General features: G+C 40.7%; 1 protein-coding gene across 5 annotated transcripts in view; it reads right to left on the reverse strand.

Moving 5' to 3' along the window:
• Positions 1-20,208, reverse strand: part of Tnpo1 (transportin 1) — an 89,677-nt gene that overhangs the window by 47,197 nt on the left and 22,272 nt on the right. For 3 of the 5 annotated variants that reach the window (XM_051183041.1, XM_051183045.1, XM_051183044.1), the window contains exons 2-4: positions 7,030-7,143; positions 4,622-4,697; positions 511-660 (exon numbers count right to left, since the gene is read on the reverse strand). In XM_051183041.1, the coding sequence (XP_051038998.1) occupies positions 511-660; positions 4,622-4,697; positions 7,030-7,143 (340 nt within the window). Of the gene's footprint in view, positions 1-510; positions 661-4,621; positions 4,698-7,029; positions 7,144-7,262; positions 7,395-20,208 lie in introns of those variants that run through there. The other 2 variants (XM_051183042.1, XM_051183043.1) reach the window with 2 other exon arrangements.

The following is a 20,208-nucleotide window of genomic DNA, read 5'->3' on the forward strand; positions in this document are numbered from 1 at the left end:
GCCAGCTATTGCCGTTATTTTACTTTACTACTACACAAACAGTTCTTCAGTCCCTGAAAACCAAGCTGAACACTGGAAAGACTTAAAAAGCAAAGAAGCCAAACCCTGCTGCTGCAGCAGACACAAAGCAGGCTAGTGGCAGGGGAAAACAGTACAACTATAGAATCCTACACTTAAGACTGGTGCTTTAAAACAAGACTTCCTGTACGGCAAGAGCAACACTAGAAACGCCCCAAGGCATTGCAGGCAAGGAATCCCGGTGAACACAACCTCCCAGGAAAAAAGGCAGAGATCCTAATTTAGTCCTTGACGTCCCACTCTGACCAACTGATTTATCCACATCCAGTGGCCTCGGCTTTACGGGGTTGCAGAGCTTTTACTGCAACGGTGAGCACTCACTATAGACAAGGGTTTAAAACAGGTAAAGAAACATTCCTGAAAATATAGCATCCCATTTCTAAAAGTAATCCAGTTAGAAAAAGGACACAAAATTTCTGTAACAGAACTTACCAACAGTGGCTCTAATCAGAGGTGAGGAGTCACCAATATTATTTAGACATTCGCTTTTGATGAAGTCAGTCACACCGTTTGGGAAGTTCTGGAAATGAGCTTTCACATTATTCTTCAAGATCAGACCGCTCAATGATCTTGTGGGCTCATCTGTAAGAAGCAGTAACAGTTCTGAGTCCTAAAGGAATCTTTACTGCAAAATGAACCAACAACAATCACTTTAAAAGTATTTATATTCACGGATTGATTTCCAACATTACTTTTTTTTTTTTTTTTTTGCTATAGCTGGTTTTGGCACTACTGACATTTCCAGAATAATTATTTGGAGTAGAGCACTGCTTAGTCCATTTTAAGATGCTGGTGGCATTATTGGCACCTTTTCAGACCATGGCAGTCCAAAGTATTTTCAGATGTCTCCTTGAAAGAAAACTGCTCCTGAAAAATCACAAACTTCTTCCAGTTGGGGGAGCAAATGTTTAATATATATATATATATATATATATATATATATATATATATATATGGTCCCTTTCATGCAACATGATGGCTATGCTTGTTACTTCTCTATTTGGGGAGACAATGAAGCAAAAATCTCCCAAAGCATTAGAAATAAACTGACTTTCAAAGATGTTCACAGTAGAGCAGGAGACACAGCTCAGCTGTTCAAGGCTCATACTTCTCTTCTGAAAGATGCTTAATTCACCGCTCATGCCAACAGATGACATTAGACTAGCCGACATCTTCTAAAAGCCTGCTGCAAATATTACTACATTCAATCCTTGCACACTTTCTAGGTAGGTAATAATCCAATATACAGCTGAAACTGGAACCTGAATCAAAAAAGACTCAACACAGGCCAAGTTAGTATTTCAAATCAATGGCTTTATCGAGTTATTATTTCAAATAAAAAAATTATCTGAGCCTGGCAGTAGTGGCACACACCTTTAATCCCAGAACCTGGTTAACAGAGGCAGGATCTGAGTTTGAGGCCAGCCTGGAATACAGAGTAAGTTCCAGGACAGCCAGTACTACACAGAGAAACCCTGTCTCAAAAAAACCAAAAGAATAAAAAATAAAAATCTAAAATTATCAATCTGGTGTAGTGGCACACACCTTTATCCTAGCACTCAGGAGGCAGAGGCAGATGGCTCGGGTCAGCTTGGTCTAGACAGTAGAGCAGAGCTAAATAGAGACCCCCATCTCCAAACAAAGTCACGTGGGACCACTAAACGGAGAGTCAAAGGATCACCTGGAAGCACCTAGCTCTCCCCACCACCTCCCTCCATACAGGCTGCAAGGACCCCAGGGCCTGCAGCTAGATGCCACTGTTCTAGAAGACTGAAGACCCAAGTGGTTCCCAGCACCCACACTAGGTGGCTCCTAATCACTTGTAACTCCACCTCCAGGGACCTATTGAGGGCACCCCACACACAGCAAACACACACAGACAAAGTATCAAAATGTAGTTAGTATGCCCACCCACACTCTGACTAGGAAAATCTTCAGGAATAAAGCACATTTCCTTGGCACAGATACCCTATTCGTGTCACCATGGCAATGTGAACTAAGAGCACTTATGACAACACCTGAAAACACCTTTCTACTTCCAATTAGCATGCATTTCAGTGAGTGGCTTAAAATAAAACATTAAATTCTAAGTTTAAAACTCCATGGAAGGCCGTCTTTGTCTAGAGTTAGATCCTAAGTTGCTATGAGATAAATGAACAAATACTAACTTTCTTAAGACACCACAGCTGAATAATTTAGTAATAGATATTTTAAGTGGCATGCATTCATTCATAGGAAATACATTGTCTTTTTATAAGAAATATCACAAGAAGAACACTTTTAATAAACCACAAGGCAAACCAATTTAAAGTATATTTCCAAATTCCATTTAAAAAGCCACCAATGAATTGCTTTCTACCCTTTAAAATAAGATTTTACAGCATCAGGCCTTGATTTGCTCATCTGTAAAAGTAAAGGCACAGACCAGCTTGAACCTAAAGAGCTTACTCAGTCAGGTAATTTAGGCCTGTGATCCCAACATGTGGGAGGCAGAGGCACCTCTTCTGAGTTCAAGGCCAGCTGCCTCTAAAATAAAGAATTGAAAAAAAAAAAAAACTACTAAAAAAAAATCTTTAACGAGTCAATAACAAGATATTAAATAGTGGGGCTGGAGCGACCACAAAAGCCAGGGGCCCTTGCTGCTCTTGTGAGAAGACCTGGGTTTGTTTCCCAGCACCCACAAGGGGTCCACAACCACCTCTAACTCCAGTTTCAGAGGATTCTGGTCTCCACAAGCACGACATTCGTGAGGTATACTTGTGTGTGTGCGCGCGCGCGCACACACACACACACACACACACACACACACACACGGTACGGCACTCTTCTGGGCTGAAGGAAGATACATTTATCGTGGCATAAGAAGAAATAAAAGTTTTACACAAATACAAAACTACCACTATATCCTTGGAGAGTGCCTAAGAAATAGACAAAATAAACTTTAGGTCAAAAGCGAGACTATCTTGTAGGTTTATAATTTAATAGGTCCATGGGGGATGGGGGAGGTTAGCTATCTAGAATTTAAATTCTTCATTATATATATTTGAATTTTTTAAAGTATCTGTACATGCCAAGAAATTCTTAAATAAAAAATATAATACTGTAACAACTTACTTGCAATTAGGGTAAGAAAAGGACAGAGCACAAAAATTTTTAAATAAAACAATTAAAGTTCAGTATGTCATTTATAAATATTTTAGTTCTTTAAAAAAGTTAGCCAGGTGCGTGTGGTGGCATATACTTTTAATCCTAGGACTCAGGAGGCAGAGGCAGATGAATCTCTGAGTTTGAGGTCAGCCCGGTCTACAGAGTGAGTTCCAGAACAGCCAGGGCTACACAGAGAAACCCTGTATTGGTGGTGGTGTGCTGTTCTACAAATGAACTATACCACCAGCCAAATGATCATTGATCACAAACTGGTATGTGAAAAATTTCTCTATATTAATAAAAACAGTATATTCCTAAGTATTTACCAAAGCAGAATAGTAATCAGTGATTAGTTTTAAATTTTTAATATGTCCCTCAATTACAAAAGCCACAAAAGCAACTAGGAAATCATCTGAGAAATCAAAAGAATCACTAGAGTGTGGCTGAATGATCAAATCTTTACTTCTGTAACATGCTAGAGGCTGGAGCTGAGATCTCATAGCATCTGGTTGTCTAGCTGAAATAAGCAGGACAGGTTAAATGCCCAGTGTCAGAGTCCAAACAGCTTCCTTTACAACTCCAAGCACAGTGTTTTCACTATGGCTTCTGAAACCCCATCGCCAAACAAGGGATAGTGCTCTCATTTAGAGGCCACAAAACTGTCAATACTAAGTGTCTACAGTGTTCCAGGAAGTGACGTTCAAATGTTATAAAGAACACACCTCACTATAATATGATCTCAGTGAGGGCAATGATCATTATTTGTTTTATTTGTATTTATTTCTCACAGCCTGTAAATTGCCTGACAAAGAAGTGATGCTAACAAATAATTTGTAAAATAAAGTCCAGAAGGACATATGATATGTATTAGGAATAATTAAAGACCAGTCATTTAAAAAAAGACTAGTTAGCTTTAAAGTATTGTAGGAATAACTTAAAATGAAAATTATATAGTTAATGGCTCCATAATTTGTTAATAATTTTGAAACAGTATATAATCATAAGCCAAAATAAAGTTCAGAGACAACAGTTTTCATTTTGACTACATGGCTATTGAGGTTTTTTTCTATAATGAACATACACATACAGTCAGGTAATTATTAAATCCTACATCCAACCTGCATACTATTAAGAAAGTCATTCTTCAAAAACCAAGACAGACTGTGCAGCACATTTTCCAGCTGCAAATCATGGAGTTACATAAGCATCCAATCAGAAGGAGAATGCTTATTACCCATCTAAATATTAAGAGTGGCAATAACTCTAGGCAGAACATCTGACATCTATCAATCAGATGACAAAATGAAATCCTCTAAAATTAATAATTCACAATATGTAAAATCTTATAGTGAGCAAAGACATTTTTTAGTTAATTATCTACCCAAGTTCTACTTACCTTCAGATTTCAATTTTGTAAGAACAAAAATCAAGTAGTTGTTAAAATCTGGATATTGATTGAGTTGTTCCAGTTTCTAGAACAAACAGTAGTTAAGGAAATTTCTCTGTATAACCTCAGAAAGAAATTAAACATTTTTAAATCTAACAATCAAGAACCCTTTCTACAGTATTTCTAGGCTTCCACTTTTTCTAAGAATAATATTTGCTCACTGAATCGAACTTGATGTTATTTACAACACACTAATACTTGTCAAAAAAATAAAAATCCCTTTCAGTTCCTCATGGCTAACATCCAGCATCGAGTCTATTCACTAAGACACAAGTGAAGGTACGCATCTGCACACACTCACTAAAGCAATGCATGTTCAAAAGCAGAGCTGACAACTTTAAAACATCCTAACCTAGTATTTAGTGCAAAAAGACGGAAAAAAAAAAAAAAAGCGTCCTAAAGAAATAAGAACAAGTTTTTGAGCTCAAGAGCTTTTGAGAATATTAGCAAGATGACTTTTTTTTTTTTTTTTTGACTCATCTGCTTAGAACTTACAAGGGACCAAATGCCATCTTTGCCCATGTCTCTACACCAATTCTTTCCCAGATACAATGTCAGTCAAATCAATTCTCTTTCATCCCAAGATATGAGGACACAAACTGGCAGGTAACAGTGACATAATGCTCTAAATTTTTCAAGCCCTGATTCTCAAATGGGTAGTATGCTTGCCAACAGCGTTTTACTGCACAAAGAGATTAGAATGAATTTTACTAAAGAAATCTAAATTAATTGTTAAATAAATAAGCTAAATAAGCTTTTTACAAATCAGAAATGACCTCAAAATGCCTAGGGTCAGGATGTAAATTCTAGCAATGTACTTTAGTAGAACTTCAAAAAAATCTAACTACTCTCCAACAAGAAAAGCCCAAACATGTGTTATTAACGTGTTAATAAATTTTATGTATTATTTTTCTGATAAAGCTTACTCCCATGCAACTTAACATGCACATACAAATATATAAACATATGTCCATCTGTATAAGTCTTCCAGAAAGTGTTCAAGCCTACACAGAATAAATCGGCTGTATGCTAAGCAGACACAAAAGAACAGGCCCCCACTAGACTCTGAAGTCCTTTCAGCCTCCTAAGTGCTGGGGTTAGAGGTGGCAGGGCCATGCTTGATTGATTTGTTCTTACCCACAGAACATAATATGCTCTCAATACACAGAATAAATTGTACACTAACTACTGGGCTGGCCCAAGCACCACACTTGGTATACAATGGGTATTTAAAACAAGAAATTAAAATACTCAGTGCTACAGAAATTACAATGCAATTCTGGACTTGGCTAAATTTTAGAAACTAATTATTTTGTAAAACAATACCAACATTTTTCAACTTCTAATGACAACACAAATTAAGACTTATCTACATCGTGGTTCAGAAAAAAGCTCCACTATATCCCAAACTATTATTTTCCCTAGTCTCAAAGATATTCAAACAAAATGGCTTTTTAAACAATCCAAGGAGATCCAAGCCACTATCCCATCCATTTTTAATCGGGCAGTGTCACATTCAGTCATCTATTGGAAGGCTGAGGTTACAGCAATGCAGTATTTCCTTGAAGCCCTCTAGTAACTTCACTTCTGTGGTGTTTTAAAATGAAATGAGCACAAACGCCAGGGGCTTATTTACTAAATCCCCTATTAGGTGATTCTGCTGCTTACTGAAAACACTAACAGGAGAATATGCTGCGAACACAGCAGACCTAAGTTCTTAAAGAATTAACTTGCTTGGACTTAGCAGGGGTTAACTGGTTGAGATCTGCCTGTTCGTTCCTTCTGGAGCCTGCACGAGCCCTCCACCCGTGCATCCTGCAAATGCACCGCCTCTCCCTCCCTCTCCAACTGTGGCAACGGGACCGCTACACCAGCACTCGGCACCCGGCAACCCCTGGGGTAACTGTAGTCCAGCCGCGGGCCAAAGCGCTATCCCGCAGCCCTCACTGGAGCTCCAGGGAGGCTGCAACAGGTGTTACCCGGAGCACTACCGAGCAGCCAGGCTTTCCGGCGCGGCTGGAGGAAGCCCCGGGCCCTCCAGACAGTTCAAACCCCGCGCCAGCTCCACCCCCGGCCGCGCCGCGCCGCGCCACGCCGCTCAGCCCCGCGCAGGCCCGGCGCCCCCGCCCCGCCGGGCATTGTGTGGGCCCGGCCGCTCCCGCTCGGCGGCGGGGACGTGGCGGCCCGGCACGTGTGGCCTCCCCGGCGGCGGCCCGGAAGCGGCGGCCGAGCCCCACGCGGCGGCGACGGCGGGCCTGGCGGGCTGCGGCCGCGTGCGCGAGGCCGGGCGGGGGCCGCGGGCTGGCGGGCGGGAGGGGCGGCGGGCGGCGGCGCGAGGCCCCGCACGGCAAGGATACTTGTTGCACGGTCCTCTGGATGGTGGTGTCCGGAGACTGGGACTCCTTGAGCAGCTGCAGGATCTGCTGAAGCCCTTGCTCGTCAGGTTTCCACTCATACTCCATCTTGGTTTGCTGCACATAAAGCCAGACACAGGAAGAGACGAGCAGATGTTAGTCCCGCGCACAGGCCCGCCGCGCGTCCGCGCACCCGCCCGCCGCCGCCCAGCCCCAGCCCCAACCGAGGCTCGGACCCGAAGCCCGGCCGGACCGCTCCACAGCTCCGCGCCAACGTCCGCTTGTGCCTGTGCCGCCGCGGCCGCCTCGAGCGCCAGGAGCCGACCAGACTGAGTCACCGCGAATTTGCAATCTGGCCCCAAGATCCGCTCACGGGAGCCCCCTGGGTCCTAGTGCCACGGAGCGCTCTCAGACCAGCCGACTCATTGAGCCAGCCGAGCTACACAGAAGGCTCCTCAAAGCAAGCCCTGGCGAAGCCCCTGGGGAAATGGGGCTCGGCTCATTCTTTTAAATAAGCATGGTGGAATAACGACAGCGACCGACCGACCGGAATGGGGAAAACGCCGGTAACTCTCCTGACAGCTCAATAGTAAAAATAAAAGCACTTGCACTTCACCTTAATATAAAAAGCTCTTAGTCGTTCAAATAAAATATTAAAGGGCGCGTTGCAATCATAACCACACCTCAAAAACATTAAATGCAACCTTTGCAGAACGTCAGTGGAAAAAATGCATCCTTTCATAAACCTCAACTTAGGGACTCAGTAAATGAAATAAATTCCATCACCAAATAACTAACTGCCTTCCGCAAAGGTCTGTGGAAAGACGGAGAAGCAAGAAAAACCCTGTAGTTTACAATGGTGTAGTGTTTAATTCTGTTCAAGTATTCTCACCAGTCACCCCCGATTTGAGTCTAAAACCTAATGAGGTGCACTCTTTGCTCCCCCTAAAGCTGAACACGACGCTGAGCACATTACTGCAAAGGTTAATCGGTTGAGACTGGGAATTAAAGTGTGCGCTGCATCCGCTACAGCAAACTGAGGCTACTATATCAATGACACAGTTTCATTAAAATTCAATTCTTGAACAAAACCAATAAAACTGAAGCGTTACCTGTGAATTATTTTTAATAAGCAAATCTATGAGAAGCTTGGTGAAGGAGAGGATTTTTAATCAACACTACTACAACATAATGGTTTAACTTAGTGAAAGCCTTTCCTAGCAGGTTAATTTTTTTCCTGATATTGCTACAATCCTCTCATTGACCTTGCCTTCTCCTTCATTTTTAAAAATGAGTTTCCCCCTCCTCTCCTTCACTGTTTTGTGGTTCTTACCTGTAGCATGACTTTGCTTTACATCTTCTATTGCTCCCGAAACAGGGAAAACAAAATCAATTGTTCTTCCAAAGGAACAACAACAAAAGCACCCAGCAACTACACCAAATCCACAACCTTCATCTGGACACAACAAACACCGCTATAGTAAGGGTTTTATTCCAGTTTTCCTAGTATCTGTTGATATTGTAATGTTTTACATTTACATACAATGTATTTTTTTTTTACACTATGTAATAGTGGGATTTTCATTTCTTCCCAACTTTACATATTAGGTGGTTTAAGAAAAATTTAAAACATATCGTGTTCCATTATAATTCTGTGCTGTAATTTTTTAAAAATTTTAATTGACACAATCACAAAACTGTACACATTATATAGCACATAACCAGATGGACTTCTACAAGTGAACTCACCTACTTGACCCACACCCAGTTCAAGATGGAGGTCTCTTATGCTCGTTAGCACAATAAATCCTAGTATAATTTCTATCAGATTATTCTCTTCTAACTTCCAAAGCTTTTTTTTTTTTTTTTAAACTGCAAGACATACGAAAACAACATGGCCATACAAGTGAAGTTGATTCAATGCTACCAGCAAGCTTACCTCTCTGAGACAAAGATTTTAATTGGATAATCTCAATTACATACAGCGTTATGGCTGGAATCTGAAATGTCCCCCCACAGGTCCATGTGTTTGAACCCTTGGTTTTTAGATGGCGATACCACTGAGGGATGTGGTACAAACCTTTAGGAGGTGGCACCTCCCTGAAGGAAATGGGTCACTGGGGTGGGCTGAGGTTTTATGGCCCTTTAGACTTCTGTCTGGTCTCTGCTTCCTGTTTCTCGTCTATGGAGTCACAGGACACCATGCTTGCCCACCATGATGAATGGTTTTCTGCCGCAATAGGCTATCCCCATCAAATTAACTTTGCTTCTTTACATTATTTCTCTCAGAAAATGTATCACAACAATGAGAAATGTTAGGCAATATTCCATGCTACACCAATACTAACTCTACAACCTTTCATATATAATAGAGCACCAACCATCATTCCAGACCAATGCATGCAGTTAACACCTGCTGAAATGGACTACTTATTCCCTCAGGGCCCTTTGAATGAGAAACTAAAGCCAGGGGCTAACAGTCTCTGTATCCTCAGGAAAGCATACCCATTCTAAAGGTGGCTCCCAAAAGACCTAATATATTATCAGAATATTACCACACTTCCATCTCTAGACCTGCATTCAAATCAACAGGATATTTATTTATTTATCATTCATTCATTCAGAGTCAGGGTCTCACTATGTAAGCCTGGCTGTCCTGGAATTAACTCACTATGTAGACCAGGTGGCTGGCTCAAAGACTGCCTGCCTCTGCCTGAGAGATGGGATCAAAGATGTGCTCCATTATGCCTGGCTCTTTGTTTTTTTGTTTTGTTTTGTTTTGTTTTTCTTCCCCCAAACAGTTGAGTATTAAGAATATCTCATTTGAGCTGGGTCTGGAAGCGCATGACTTTAATCTCAGCACTAAGGAGGCAGAGGCAGGCAGATCATCTGAGTTAGAAGTCAGTCTGGTCTATAGAGTCAACACTCTATAGAGAAACCCTCTCTCAAAAGAAAAACAACAAAAAAAGAATATCTAATTTGGTCAGATCATGCTGGTAAGTGATGTCCAACACCTTATTAAAGGTATCTGTTAACAAAAGGCTCTCAAAAATATTTGAGTCACTTTGAACTTCTGTTACCACTTTTTAGTAACTGTGGCAAAGCTAAGTGTGGTGGCATGTGCCTATAATCTCAGCATTCAGGAGGATTAGTCAAGAGAATCAAGAGTTCAAAGTCAGTCTAGGCTACCTAGAACCTGCCATAGCATAGTAAAGCATAAAAATGTAATTACAGATACATAAAATTTACTACTTCAACCATTGTTAGTGTACACTTCAGTAGCATTAAGTACATTCTCATTATTGTACAACCATTGCCACTATCAACTCTAGAGCTTACCACAGTTTACTAGCAATTCAAATTAGGAAAAACCCTATCTCAGAATCATTTCAAAGTCAATTAGATAACAAGATAACCAAGCATACCAGCATTATATGAGGTAGAAACCATTTATTATTTAAAGAATATTTATGTTAATTAAAGAAAGTATCAAAAGTAATGAAGATTTTCTTTAAACATTTAAACAATTACTGGTTGACATACTTTTTCCCCCACAATTGAAGAGTTACAGCTAAATGTCTCAAAAAAAAAAAAAAAAAAGTAACATATAATGGTAAATAAAAACCCAAAAGGCAGTTCTGGGATAGTCAGCTATAGGCAAGAAGATCTATGAGTTTGAAGATCGGCCTGGTTTGCAGATGAGTTCCAGGCCAGCCAAGGTTTCATAGTGAAATTCTGCCTCAAAAAAACCAAAAACATATTTTTGAGAGATGAAGACTAAAGTGCTATAAATCTTAGAAGCTGTGAAGACCTAGGCAAGTAAATCAATCTCTCTGAGCCTTAGTTTCCCAATTATCTTATCTTACCTATTTATCTATTTATTTATTGCACAGTGTTCTGTCTGCATGTATTTCTTCCAGAAGGGGCACCAGATCTCATTACAGATGGTTGTGAGCCATCATGTGGTTGCTGGGAATTGAACTCAGGACCTCTGGAAGAGCAGCCAGTGCTCTTAAACTTTGAGCCATTTCTCCAGCCCCAGTTTCCCAACTATTAAATTGGGGATATACCAGCTTCAAATTAAATTATAAATACCTGGCACAGAATATGAATGACTTGGGAAAAAAAAGTAGTTATGAGTTATCCAAGGGGCTGGAGAGATGGCTCAGTGGTTAAGAGCACCAGCTACTCTTCCAAAAGATCCAGATTCTATTCCCAGCACCCACGTTTCAGCTCACAACTGTCTGTTACTCCAGTTCAGGGGAAATCTGACATCTGGCCTTCACAGGCAACAGTCATATGTGGTGGTACACTGATACATGAAAGCAAAGCACAACGCACATTAAAAAGAAAAAAGCCAAAAAAAAAAAAAAAAAAAAAAAAAAAAAAGAATAAGTAACCAACAGGGCTAGTTGGCTCATGGTTAAGGGGACTGACTACTCTTCTAGAGGACCAGGATGGGAATCCCAGCATCCCCATGGCAGCTCACAACCATCTGTAACCCTAATCCCACAGGTTCCAATGCCTTCTTCTGGCCTCTGTAGGGCACCAAGCACACATGTGGTGCACAGAGTCTGATTGAACAAATATCTGTTAAATACTACTGTGTTGCTATTCATTCAGCTGAATAAATATGAAGTTGAGCAATTATCACATGCTAGGTAAGGACTGGAGATTCTGCTAGGAAAGAGAGGAGTGCTTCCCTTATTTGCTTCAAAGTTCTTCCCCATTTCAATTAAATACAAACAACTATTTGCCAAATTGTCCTAAGTTTCCCCTACACATTGCATCACTGTGAAGAGGTACATGTTGCCATCAGTGACAAGACTTCCCCAAAGGTAAATAAGCTGCGGTAGCGTTCCAAAGGAAACAAGGCATCATCACCCTGCAGTTTTGTTCCTAGAAAAGTGTGTGTGTGTGTGTTTGTGTGTGTGTGTGTACACATACATAATAACCTTGCCAAAAGTATATATGTAAATAAGAGTAAGACTACTGTCTCTGAAAACTGTAAACACATTTTTGTTTCACCTGTATGAGACATTCTAGTGGATCATTCAAAAATCATACAGGGTGGCTTAGGGCAGGTCTTCCCAGGGAACACCCAACACCACTCTGTCTAACCCTGTAAATGAAGAGTACCTCTCAATCATGACATCATTCCCAGCCAGCAGCAATGCCTCAGTGGAGAAAGGTTATGGCAAGGTAAGGGTAAGGGACTAAGACAACAGAATACTAATTCAGTTAGGAGGTAGGGAAAGGCTTCCTTGAAGAACTGACTTTTCACTTAAGATCAAACCAACCAAAAGCAAAAGCAAAAGTGAGGAGGACGGAGAGTGAGGGGGGGCTTTAAAAATCCCAAGGCTAGTAAGTAGACACAGCCTGAAGCAGGGTGAAAGGCAAATCACTTAAAGATCCTCCTACCCAGGAGATGCTCTAGACTCCCATGCTGTTAGGCTAATTTTTATGGGGATTTTGAAAACTCCTCAGGCTATAGTAGTAGCAGGAGGATACCTAACTGCCCAAACTTCATCTAAAGCAGAGCTCCAGTGTCAGGAGAAGGGTAACCATGTTTCACTAAAAGTTCTGGACTTAAACGGTGTAAAACACTGTTCTATATATGTGGGGCATGGTGCTGCTTGTCTCTATTCCCAGCACTCAGGAGGTGGAGGGAGAGCCTGGTCTACAAAGTGAGTTCAAAGCCAGCCCATCTAAAACAACAATAAAAACCCCAAGGTATTATTATGTGAATAACAGTGGCAGCTAATGTATTTTTGGGAGACAAGCAGTCTTCTAAGCACTTACATGGTAACTAATTTAACTTCACAACTTCATGACAGGGTGTTGGTAGTAACCACCTGAAATAGGAAAACTGACTCAGAGGGACGTTACTTGCCTATTACTCAGCAAGTAGATGCAAGACTACACTCAAGCTAGAGTGGTAGCACAGTACTGAGGAGCATGAGGGAGATACCAAGTTCAGCAGTCTGCCTCAAGACATTAAACAAAGAGTAACAAAACAAGACCACCCATGACTCTTCTCTGGTATCAAATCAAGGCTCAGGGCATTTCCAATAGAAATATCAATCTGTAACACACACACACACACACACACACACACACACACACACACGGGAAATAATATATAATATACTGGATACCTCTGTGTGAGGTAAAAAAGTAAAGTCATTCTTTACCACTGTAAAAATCCTAACAGATATGAAAAATTAGTATGTAGTCTGAAAATATAAAAGTGCAATATTTTGACACCGAGTTAAAATGTTCAAAATCTAAATCTTCACTTAGTCCCCTTGTATATACACACCATGTATTACTTTCATTTAGAAAGCAAGTAAGTCAAAGTGGAGCTTGAAAATCACGTGCTGAATTGTTTGTAGAATAAAAATTTAAGACAGACTCCTACAGGAAATAAATGTCTCTTACTTTGGTTTTACCCTTGAAGAGCAAGGAAGAGGGAAACAGATATCCATAGGGTGGGAAAAGAATATCCATTGAATGTCCATTGAGTGAAAGAGAGAGGGTAAAGCAAAACTAAGACTTGAATCTAACCTAGTTCAGCAACTAATCTCAATTAGGCTGAAAGGCAACAAAGACGGGGGTAGGTGGGGTGGAGGGGTATGCATGGTGCTGAACATAGGGCTTCATAATCTTAGGCAAGTACTGGATACTGAGCCATATTCCCAACAAGACAGTATATTTAACATGATATTTGACAGCTGAGTTTTATTTTAAAACACTCTTGACTGGTTGACTGCTTAGGGTAAGTGGTTCAATTAGCCACTTGGAAGAAATATGCTAAGAAGTTAAAATTTTAATTTTCCAGCATTACAAACTTGTTGCTACCAAAGGACTGGAAGAGACACAGAACAGAGAAAACAGAAATAAGGGAAATTTTAAATAAATGTATTCTTAGCATGCGGTAGATCTTTGATCATTAGATATGCCACTCAAATGCAAAAGTATGCACACCAAAATTAAAAGGTATAGTATCTTAGTGACTAAGTGACAAGGGAGAAAAGCTCTATCCCAAGACCCAACCCAAGTTCCAACCGGGCGCTTCTTAGACTTCAGCTTAGCTGACATGCACAACAGTGTGAGGACACAGATATTAATCCTCCATACACAGGCAGAAGTTGGGAGAGATTATGCAGCCTGTTCAACTTATATGTGGCAAAGGGGGTTATTCAACACCAAATTATGATCCCCAAGCCTGTACAGAGCTGAGTAATAACAGTGGTCCACATGCCAGAATTTACACTGTTGTTTAATTCTACGCCTATTATTATCTCTATTTTCCAAAGGAGGATGAAGGCAATGTGTCCACTCACAGACAGTATATACAAAAAGCCAGGATTCTAACCTGGGTCTGCCTCACTAGGGCCAATACACAGGCTAACCCATTATTCCCTTTGTCACTCCATACATGTGACTTGCTCTTCACACAACTTAACAGTGAGTAACACTCTTAGGGACATTTTTCTCCCCTTTGTCATATGTATCACCAAGAACTGAGCAGCCTTCTTGATTCTACCTTCTCTAGTTCAATCACTTCAGGTGTGGTAACTGTGCCTTGTTTTTAGAGGCCCTTGTGTGTGTGTGTGTGGGGGGGGGGTGGCACTTATGTGTGTGAAGGCCATCCTCAGGTACTGTCTATTTATGAGACAAAGTCTGTCACTGGCCTAGAACCCACCAATTAGATAGACTAGGCTGACCAGCCACCTGGGGCTCACTCTGCCTCCCCGGTGCTGGGATTGTTGGCATGTAATACCATGCCTGGCTTTTTGCCTGTGTATGTGTGCTTAATGTGGGTGTTGGGGAACAAACATGTCTTTATGCTTGCAGAGCAAGGCACTTTACCAGCAAAGGTGTCCCATCAGCCCTATTTTTTAGAGTTTAACCCTCACATCTTTAATCAAAACAAAAGTCTGAGAGGACCAGTGTCTTGTTATATTTAACTTTTGGTAATACTTGCTTTTGCAAAATAAAAATAAAAATAAAAAATAAAACAGCAGCTCCTTTTTGAGTTCTGTAACGAGTTTTAACCATCACAGTTACTCTCCATTTCCATGTATCTTTAAGCAACTTAAGCCTGTGGTTTCTAAACTCCAACCATATATTATAATCACTAGAGACCTGCAACCAGATGAGAACCAGTCTAAATAAGTATATCTGCTTCTGGAAATGCTCTGTGCTTCTTACTCTAGTGAGCAATTTCTGAACTAAAAATGAAAAAAAGGGAAGAAAGGAAGAGAATGCAGATTTAACTGGTTAATATGGAAGCCTAGCTGTCAGAAGGCTGATGAAAATCAAAACTCAGGAGTATACTGCTCAAAGTTAGTAATGTGTACCATAGAGCTGGAGATGGCACAGTGGTTAACAGTGGTACCGTTCTTGTAGAGGGCCTGAATTTGATTCCCAGGACCAACATCAGGTGGCTCACAACCACTGTAACTCCAGCTTCAGGAGACTCCTATGCCTTCGAGCTTCCCAGGCACTAAGCCTTTGTGCATGTTGAGTGCCACGAACCACGCACATGCACGCACATGCTTCTCCATGGCTACACCACAGGGCTCTATTTCTTTAAACTGAATTAGTGCCATTATTTACTGAAATGGGACACAGGACACAAACCCTGGGACATGGATTTAAGGGAAAAGCTTTTTAAATGTCTCCTCTAACTATTACAACATGATTATATATTTTATTTCAGAACACTGATTATTGCCAAGAGGTTTTAATAATTTTCAAAATGCTTTTGTATTTGGTTTGTTCAAAATTTCCACTTGAAGAGCTAGCTACTCTTAGTGATATTAAATAACTCACTAAAAGTCACTTAGCTACTTAACAACACTAAGTGTTAAAAACAGAGCTGGGGGGCTGGAGAGAGATGCAACAGTTAAGAACACTGGCTGCTCTTGCAGAAGATTGGGGTTTGGTGCCCAGAAGCCACACAGAGGCTCACGACTGTTAATTCTAGGGGCTACAGCACCCTCTTCTGATTTTAAGAGTACCAGGCACACATCATTTGCATACATGCACACAGTCAAAACACTCATGCACATAAAGTAAAAATAAATATTAAAAAAGACTCGAGCTGGAATGTCTTCCTATTTTGAATCCGATGATTCTATTATTCCGAACTGCCTGGGTTCACAGGTAATTTTCTAAGTACAATCAATAAAAACTGTAGCCTGTCTTAAAGAACCGTTACTCTGTTGTTTGATTTTTTAACTCACTAAGTGTTGGCATGCATAATTCTGGCGACCAATCTGTACCAGTCTCACCAGACTTCGGTAATGCTTGGTAAAGTGCTGGTACTGAGTGATTAAACCCACACCTGTTAGTATTTAGGCATATATACTGGTCTATCCTTTGGGTTCTGACAGGATACGCCCTCAGCTGCAGCCACTAAGAGCACCACCGGTGCACATTCACTGTGTTTCTATTTAAAAGGGCCCTGCCCGCCTCCCATCCTTCTCTCTCTCTCTCCTTCTCTTTGTCTGTTCCCCTCTCTCTCCCTCTCCCTTTCCTTTCTCCTCTCTCCTGCTGCTCCTGTCTCTGGAGGCTGGTCTTCCCCCTTCCCTTTCCCTAATAAAAAGCCCGCTGCTTGAAACCTGCACCATGGCGTCTTTCTCAAGCCACTTTTCTTAAATTACAATAACACCAACATTAGGTAAGCTACTGTTCTCACTAAATGAAAGGAAAAAGGCCAAATCAGCTGGTGGTGGTGGTACATGCCTCAATCCCAGCTCTCTTGTGAGTTCGAGGCCAACCTGGTCTACAGATTTGTGGTCCAAGACAGCTTGGGCTACATGGAGAAACACTGTCTCTAAAAACAAACAAACAAACAACAACAAAAACCCAACCAAATTCCTGTGAAATAAATGTCTGAAACTGTTAATAAAAAGGAATGATCCAATACTTTAGACAATATTGTACAATATTTATCAAGTGAGCCATGCTGGCACAGGAAACTAAGCTGACTCTAAGGAAACAACTACATAGCACATGGGATAAGCACTACAGACCCCTGTGATGACAAGCGTGCCATTTCTGTTAGACTGCTCTGAAGTTCCCACTGAAATAGTCTTGCTCTTTCTCATTCATGTCTCTCACCATCCTTAAGTACAATGCATTGATTCGGTATCTTATCATCTCAAGAAAAACAGCGAGGAGCACAGTGCTATATTCACTCTCAAGGACTAAATCAGAAAATGGCTAGAGCAATGTCTAAAGTAAAATAAAATGGTTAAAAAGTGGTAAGCAAAAGGGGATGGGCTGAGGTTTGGTGGGGGTGATTGGGGAGGGTGGAAGGGTGAGGGAACTGGGATTGACTGTAAAACAACCTTGTTTCAAATTTAAATTTAAAAAAAGGGGGGGGGGGAGCGGTAAGCAGTTAGAAATGCAATTAGCATCATTGTTTAGCCAATTCTCCATTTCTTCACTAAAGCCCACTCATGACAAGGGTGCATCTCAGTAATGTTCAGCCACAGAAGGATGGACACAGTCGGAAAACACAGCAAAGGAAATTAATTTTTATAAAGTGATTTTACACTTATTTAACTTTTGTGTATATGCATTTTTATCTGCAGGTATATGCATAAACCACAATTGTGCCCGGTGCCCAAGGGGACCAGAAGAGGGTCTCAGAGCCCCCGAAACTGGAGATACAGTTGTGAGGCCCCATGTGAGTCTGGGAACTGAGCCCAAGTCCTCTGTAAGAGCAACAAGTGCTATTAACTGCTGAACCATGTCCCCACCCCATCCCCCGCCCAGAAGTCAATTTTTATAGTATTAGTTCCTGGGCTGAATACTGTCATTCTCATATATGTATCACTGTGGACAATCCCGATTTTATTTTCTCAGTAAGCTTTCTAAGCAACAGTTAATTATCTGTGAAAGAGCTGCAATAGTATTCAGTCCTTCACATGACACTCCCTATTAAAACTGTCACTAAAACTCAAGATTCACCCACACAGTCAAACACTGAAGAACAGTCAGGTAAAGATTATGTGCATTAGTTTTGTATTATCAAAGAATAGTCAACAAAAACGGCTGTTTATCTTCTCATTTAAATGGGAGGAGTGTTGCTGTGGCTTGAATGTCACATTGAAAGTTCCAGAGGATAGTAAAAACTGAGCTCTCTGGAAGGCAAAAAGGGCTTAGGAGAGGGTTGAGGCAAACTACTGGCCCTTCCATTCTTGCTCGGCTGCCTGCTAGAACCACATGAAGACACAGCAAAAAACTAGGGAGGACCCACCCAGTATTTTGTGACAGTGGCATGAACAGACTTAGACAGGTGATACCACAGAACCAGAAAAACTAAAAAAATTAGAGGAATGTGAGAAACAAGCAGAAGGTAGAAGACATGGAAATCAAGAGGTGGATATGAAATTAGATAAGAATTTAATATATTTAATATGCCTGCAAAAGTTATATAAGAGAAAACCACAGCTGTCGCTTGATGGTGATCTTCATAGTGTGCAGAGGCAGATAAAATACATCACAAGAAAACTTTATAGTCAACAATGGGGAAAATGTGCAGAAAATAATGACAAATAAGAGATGCTACCTCGTAACTAAGTTTTAGTACAAAAAGCAATACTATCTAGTCTGAGTGTTTCAATAGGTTTTCCTTTTTTAAAACCTTTATATTGAAAATTATCCTAACATTATTAATTTGACAAAGTAAAATATACACACTTCCATCACACATCCCTATTTTTATGATGTATCAACACTTTGGCTGAAAAAAAATCTCTTGGTACTTTCTCTCATTTTCCATCCTCTGAGGGCATTTTCTCCTAATTGCTGTTAGACTGACTTGCAACACACCTAAATGGTTTGGAGGACACCAGAGACTTACCATGGCTCGGGCATGAACAGTAAACCAAACTTTGGCTAATGTCACTGAGAACAACTTGGAATCATAAGCTGAGATAGTCTGTTTTCCTTTTACTATAACGAAAACAAAACAATAATAACAAAAAAATGAAGCTGAATGAGAAATATAAAGTTAATAAACTAAGGCCAGGCACACTTTAATCCCGGCATACCACTGGAGAAGCAGAGGCAGGCAGATTTCTGAGTTCAAAGCAGCCTGGACTACAGAACAAGTTCCAGGGAGCCAAAGCTACAGAGAAACCCTGTCTTGAACCCACCACCAAAACTAATAAATTAAAAAAAAATTAAACAGGAATTTTGAGACTGTGTTGAACACAGGATAATGATAACCAAATATCCACAAGAAATTATTTGGTTCTAAGTATATGACTCTAAAAATGAATATTGGCCTAATAATAACACTTACTGAAATTTTATTTACAAACAGAGGCTGATTTAACATCTCATCCTCCCCCCTCACCCCACAAAACTGGAGTCCATCAGTTAAAATCTAACTGTAGTTAGAGAATAACAACCATTCTCATTTAACCATGAGAATAAAATGAGCACCAGGCAGCAGTGAGCCAATCCTTTTATTTAAAAAATAAGGCTCAGAAATCAAAATTATAAATTAAAGGGAAGAACTTTATTTCTGATTTTGAAACCAAAGCATCATGAGTCCTTTTCTACCTTCATGTTTGAATGGTACATTGACATGGGATAAACATTCCTAAGCAATTAGTAGCTCAGAGGCCGTGTCTCAGGGAAGAGGGTCATGGCAAAGCTTACTGTGTGACCTCATTTCCTAAACAAAACTGGCGAAACTTCAGACAGTGACCTCTCACGTGATGGACCCTAGGACATAAAGGTGAGCTTTATTTAATTGCCTTTCCTGGGAAGATGACCAGGAAGTGCTAAGAGATTTACAATTTGCCTGTTCTAAAAGCTCAAGCTAAAAGGTCACAAGGCAGGTAGCCACACCCAAGATAACATTACATAGATCAGAAATTCTAAGCAGAGAGAATGGACCAGCACAGAGGGTGTACAGTACTGTTGGAAGATCATGTGGGATGCCTTGCTTCCTGATTATTTGTAACTTAAATGGACCTCACCCTTGTTTTCAAAATAATGAAATGTGTTTCTTCTTCAAAAATGTATAGCCAGAGCCTGGCATGGCAGTGTATGCCTTTAATTCCAGCACACTGGAGGCAGAGGCAGGAGGATCTCTGGAAGTTTAAGGCCAGCCTATTCTACATAATAGCTTCAGGACCCTGTCTCAAA

The sequence above is a fragment of the Phodopus roborovskii genome, unplaced genomic scaffold, assembly GCF_943737965.1.
Source record: "Phodopus roborovskii unplaced genomic scaffold, PHOROB, whole genome shotgun sequence".
NCBI lineage: Eukaryota > Metazoa > Chordata > Mammalia > Rodentia > Cricetidae > Phodopus > Phodopus roborovskii.